This window comes from Chelonia mydas, chromosome 6 (assembly GCF_015237465.2).
Source record: "Chelonia mydas isolate rCheMyd1 chromosome 6, rCheMyd1.pri.v2, whole genome shotgun sequence".
In the NCBI taxonomy this organism is placed as follows: domain Eukaryota; kingdom Metazoa; phylum Chordata; order Testudines; family Cheloniidae; genus Chelonia; species Chelonia mydas.
Genome location: NC_051246.2, coordinates 16,422,850 through 16,428,849, shown reverse-complemented (window position 1 = coordinate 16,428,849; position 6,000 = coordinate 16,422,850). Strand labels below are relative to the sequence as shown.

The 6,000-nt window shown below is 45.6% G+C and overlaps 1 protein-coding gene across 1 annotated transcript in view; it reads left to right on the top strand.

Annotated features, from left to right (window-relative positions):
- Window positions 1–1,215: 1,215 nt before the first annotated feature.
- Window positions 1,216–6,000, top strand: part of LOC102930464 (olfactory receptor 5I1) — a 51,662-nt gene continuing 46,877 nt past the window's right edge. Inside the window, 3 exon segments of the mRNA XM_043548449.1 lie at window positions 1,216–1,360; window positions 1,363–1,580; window positions 3,693–3,804. Of these exon segments, the coding sequence (XP_043404384.1) occupies window positions 1,216–1,360; window positions 1,363–1,580; window positions 3,693–3,804 (475 nt within the window).

Below are 6,000 nucleotides of genomic sequence, written 5' to 3'. Positions count from 1 at the left end.
AGTAGGGCCATTCTTATGTTATATCTATCTAAGTGTGGTGTATTAAGTAGAGTCGTGATCCTGAGTTGAATCTTGCAAGCTGCTGTGTACTATTCCTTTGGGAGTAGTGTGGCTGAGAGTTCTGGGCATGTTCAGTGGAACAGGGGCCGAGTACACCAGAGAGAGGCACCGAAGACTCAGGGGTTGGTATGTGCCTATTGGTAATCTGTACAGAGACAGCGAGGCCTGGAAGGCAGTGCTTGTGTTGCCAGAGGCTGGTGGCTTCAGGTAGCTGATCTAGAGCTGGCACAGACAAGACTTCCTCATGCTAAGAGTAGCTGGTGGTGAGGTGCCTCACAACCCTTGATACCCCTGGCAAGTGTCACAGAAGAATTTAGCATTTTAAACAAGTTTGTCTTTAGTCTCATTTGTGATAAAAATACCTTGAGTAGATTGTAATCCCCTGCTTGCTCTCGGGACAGATGCTCTAAGCATAGCAAGATGAGTTAACAAATTCACCCACATCTGGTGATTAGGCAAACTGTGTGCATTTCCCATTGCTGGGATGCAAACTAGAGCTGAGTGGATTGCTTTGAATAATTTATTCACAGAAAAATGAAGTTTTGCATCAACCAAAGCTGCTGGCAGACTTGTGTTGAATTCAGTGAATAGTTTCCTGGGGGGAGGGGGAATAAAAAGGTGAAACATTTCATTTTGACATTTTTGAAACAACGTGTTTCAAGGTTCTGTTTTGAAATGACATTTTGCTTCAAAAGTTTTGTTAGATTTAACTTTAAAAAGGGGGTGGAGAGTAAAAAAAAACCTGATAAGAACATGATTTTGCTTTTTGTGGGGGTGGGGGAGCAAGTTGCTGTTATTTTTGGATTTCTTAGGTCAGCCATCGAATAAAAAAAACGTTAATTATTCACCCAGCTCTAATGTAAACTCTCTTGATTTCTGCTGGGGGTGGAAAGGTTTTTCAACTGAGCTAATAATGAACTTCACCCTCCTGCAATCCAGTAGGCACTATGTTATAGTTTCATGCCGATAGTTGCTCTTTGCAGATTGTCCAGATCAAATGGAAAAGAATGAAATATGCACAAATGGGCAAACAAGGGTCTCAAATGGTCTAAACTGTTGTCACTGATCATACGGAATTCCAGGTCCTCACACTGGGGTTTTTTTTATACAGAAGTTCCCTCTGTGCATGTCTGTCCTCAAAGCCTGGGTGAAGCAATGGCCCAGGGAAATGACACTACTGTGACTGAATTCATCCTTGCAGGATTCACTGATCATCCAGAACTGCAGGTTGCCCTCATCCTCATACTTCTGGTGATCTATGTTCTCACCCTGCTGGGGAATCTTGGGATGATTGCCCTAATCTGGAGGGACTTCACACCCCCATGTATCTCTTGCTCAGCAACTTGTCACTTGTTGACTTTGACTACTCCTCATCCATCACCCCCAGGGTGCTGGTGAGCCTCTCAAGGGAGAGTAAGGCCATTTCCTACGCTGGATGTGCTGCACAGCTGTATTTTTTTCCTGCCTTTGCCACCACTGTGTCTTTCCTCCTTGCGGTGATGGCCTATGACCATTATGTGGCCATCTGGAATCATAGAATATCAGGGTTGGAAGGGACCTCAGCAGGTCATCTAGTCCAACCCCCTGCTCAAAGCAGGACCAATCCCAGCCATGGCTTTGTCATGCCGGGCCTTAAAAACCTCTAAGGATGGAGATTCCACTACCTCCCTAGGTAACGCATTCCAGTATTTCAACACCCTCCTAGTGAAATAGTGTTTCCTAATATCCAACCTAAACCTCCTCCACTGCTCCTTGTTCTGTCATCCGCTACCACTGAGAACAGTCTAGATCCATCCTCTTTGGAACCCCCTTTCACGTAGTTGAAAGCAGCTATCAAATCCCCCCTCATTCTTCTCTTCCGCAGACTAAACAATCCCAGTTCCCTCAGCCTCTCCTCATAAGTCATGTGTTCCAGTCCCCTAATCATTTTTGTTGCCCTCCGCTGGATGTTTTCCAATTTTTCCACATCCTTCTTGTAGTGTGGGGCCCAAAACTGGACACAGTACTCCAGATGAGGCCTCACCAATGTCGAATAGAGGGGAACGATCACGTCCCTCGATCTGCTGGCAATGCCCCTACGTATACATCCCAAAATGCCATTGGTCTTCTTGGCAACAAGGGCACACTGTTGACTCATATCCAGCTTCTCGTCCACTGTAACCCCTAGGTCCTTTTCTGCAGAACTGCTGCCTAGTCATTTGGTCCCTAGTCTGTAGCGGTGCATGGGATTCTTCCGTCCTAAGTGCAGGACTCTGCACTTGTCCTTGTTGAACCTCATCAGATTTCTTTTGGCCCAATCCTCTAATTTGTATAGGGCCCCCTGTATCCTATCTACCTCTCCTCCCAGTTTAGTGTCATCTGCAAACTTGCTGAGGGTGCAATCCACACCATCCTCCAGATCATTTATGAAGATATTGAACAAAACTGGCCCCAGGACCGACCCTTGGGGCACTCCACTTGATAGCGGCTGCCAACTAGACATGGAGCCATTGATCACTACCCGTTGAGCCCGACAATCTAGCCAGCTTTCTATCCACCTTATAGTCCATTCATCCAGCCCATACTTCTTTAACTTGCTGGCAAGAATACTGTGGAAGACCATGTCGAAAGCTTTGCTAAAGTCAAGGAACAACACGTCCACCGCTTTCCCCTCATCCACAGAGCCAGTTATCTCGTCATAGAAGGCAATTAGATTAGTCAGGCATGACTTGCCCCTGGTGAATCCATGCTGACTATTCCTGATCACTTTCCTCTCCTCTAAGTGCTTCAGAATTGATTCCTTGAGGACCTGCTCCATGATTTTTCCAGGGACTGAGGTGAGGTTGACTGGCCTGTAGTTCCCAGGATCCTCCTTCTTCCCTTTTTTAAAGATGGGCACTACATTAGCCTCTTTCCAGTCGTCCGGGACTTCCCCTGATCGCCATGAGTTTTCAAAGATAATGGCCAATGGCTCTGCAATCACATCCGCCAACTCCTTTAGCAATCTCGGACGCAGCGCATCCGGCCCCATGGACTTGTGCTTGTCCAGCTTTTCTAAATAGTCCCGAACCACTTCTTTCTCCACAGAGGGCTGGTCACCTCCTCCCCATGCTGTGCTGCCCAGTGCAGTAGTCTGGGAGCTGACCTTGTTCGTGAAGACAGAGGCAAAAAAAGCATTGAGTACATTAGCTTTTTCCACATCCTCTCTCACTAGGTTGCCTCCCTCATTCAGTAAGAGGCCCACACTTTCCTTGACTTTCTTCTTGTTGCTAACATACCTGAAGAAACCCTTCTTGTTACTTCTAACATCTCTTGCTAGCTGCAACTCCAGGTGTGATTTGGCCTTCCTGATTTCACTGCTGCATCCCCGAGCAATATTTTTATACTCTTCCCTGGTCATTTGTCCAATCTTCCACTTCTTGTAAGCTTCTTTTTTGTGTTCAAGATCAGCAAGGATTTCACTGTTAAGCCAAGCTGGTCGCCTGCCATATTTACTATTCTTTCTACACATCGGGATGGTTTGTCCCTGTAACCTCAATAAGGAATCTTTAAAATACAGCCAGCTCTCCTGGACTCCTTTCCCCCTCATGTTATTCTCCCAGGAGATCCTGCCCATCAGTTCCCAGAGGGAGTCAAAGTCTGCTTTTCTGAAGTCCAGAAAAAATCCACTGCGCTATAGGGACATCATATGCAAGAGATCCTGTGTCTGGCTTTTGGCTAGCTCCTACATGGCTGGGGTTGTGAATGCAACCATGCTTACCAGCTGTACCTTTCAGGTGTCCATCTGTGGGCCCAGTGTAATCAATCATTACTTTTGTGATGTCCTGCTACTCTTGCGGCTCTCCTGCACTGACACCCACACCAATGAAATGCTGCTTTCTACCTTTGCTGGTTCCAAACAACTGACTACCATGCTGACCATCCTCTTTTCTTATCTGTATATTACTGCTGCCATACTAAGGATCCGCTCCTCTGAGGGCAGGCACAAAGCCTTTTCCACCTGTGCCTCCCACCTGACGGCTGTGGCTATATTCTACGGGACGATGTTCTTTATCTACTTACGACCCAGTTCCATCTCCTCAGTGGAGCAAGACCAGGTGATCTCCATGCTGAATCCCCTGATCTACAGCCTGAGAAACAAGGAGGTGAAGGATGCCCTGGGGAGAGGGATAGAGAGAAGAAAGTTCTCTTAGCGACTTCGATAAATAATTTTATCATGTTTTGAACTAACTGGTGACTATTCTTTGCATTCCCTTCCATTCTATGTAATTTTATAATAAAAATAAAAATTTTAGTGTGTTTAAGTTTTAAGAATGTTTTAGAGAGGAGGTATTGTCCAACAGATAGGACACTCAGGAGATCTGGTGTGACAGATATTGAAACCCCATGCAGTATCTTTGGGGACCATTGTATTAAATTGTATTTTATGACTGGTTTATGTATGACTGTCTTCTACTCCATGGGAGAGGTTTCCCACAGCTCCTTCAGGAACTAAAACCTGTGGCAGGGGGTGATTAAGGCAACTCACTGAGACTAAACTCCAGAGAAATTCCAAGGGGAGTCTGTCTCATTCAGGGCAATTGAACCTATATTCCCCCTGTATTTTCCAGCAAGGACACCTGCTTTTAGTTTTATGGCTCCTCAGCCACTTCTTTTGGGCAGAGATGCACATCTCTCTACTTCTTGATTGGGGTTTTTCCAGGCTTCACAGTTCGCTACCTACACTGTGAATTCCCTAGCAAGCCTGCCTAAGCCAACCTGCTTTACTTTTCCCCTCAAAGATACAAAATGGTGTAATTTCCATAGTTGTACGTTACCACACAGCTCTTTCTAAGCAAGCAAATTTATTCTTAAGGGGAAAGCATTATAGAAAAAACATATTAAAAACAATAAAAGAACCTACATGCATGCTAATAAACTCACCAGAGATCACCCCAACTCCAACAAGGCCTCTGGATGCTGAACAGTCCTTTGAACCCTGCCATCAAGAGGTTTTTCTATGCTTACAAGCTCATAACAACTTTTGCTCAGAACAAAAATACAGACTGGGCCACGTCCTTCCAAACCTTCCCAGGAAGGATTGGGGCAGCCCTTGGATAGAAAATCCTATCTGTTTGGAGGACTAGAAAGAAGGCTCTGAATCAGTTTTAACTAGAGCTATTCAACCAAAAGTCCTTTTTTTGTCCATTGGCCCTTGACAAAACCAGTTTGAACCGATATATGTGATCCTCTCTCCAGGTGGCGGTAGCTCTCTGGAGGTGTTACAATAGGAGTGAATTTGCCTCTCCAACCAATTCTTAATTTTTGGAGGGCTGTGGTCCTCCCATTGCATGGAATTAAATACAGTCCCTAGCACACGATAAATAAACTTAATTCAATAAGGTTTGTGCAGGATATTCAAGGAAATTGCCATCACAGGGTCGATGGGTAGACAAGATAGGTGAGGTAATATCTTATTGGACCATCTTCTGTTGGTGAGACAAGCTTTTGAGCTGTACAGAGCCCTTCTTCAGGTCTGGGAAAGAGTCTATGGGGCAGAGAAGGAGGACACTGGGAGCCAGGATTCCTGGGTTCTATACCCAAGTCTGAGTGGGGTCTAGGGGGTTAGAGAAGACAGATCTCACACCCATTCTGTTCCTGAATCTCCCTGCTGTGAGCGAGAACACACTCTCCTAAAATTCTCTTCATAGGAGACAGAAAACAGGAATTCTAGCTCCCAGACCTCCCTGCTCCAGCCAGAGCTGGGAACAGAACACAGGAGCCCTTACTCTCATCCCTCCCCTACAAAAGCCCGCTGGAGCATAGATATAGGATCATCTTAAGTCACACTGGATACTTCTCCTTGGGACCACCTACAAACACAGTCCTATCTTACAAACAAACTCAAACGCTTGCTCTAAAGGAAACCACTGCTGCCTGAGAATGGTCCTTTATAAGGAGAAGCAGAGTCAGGATATTTGC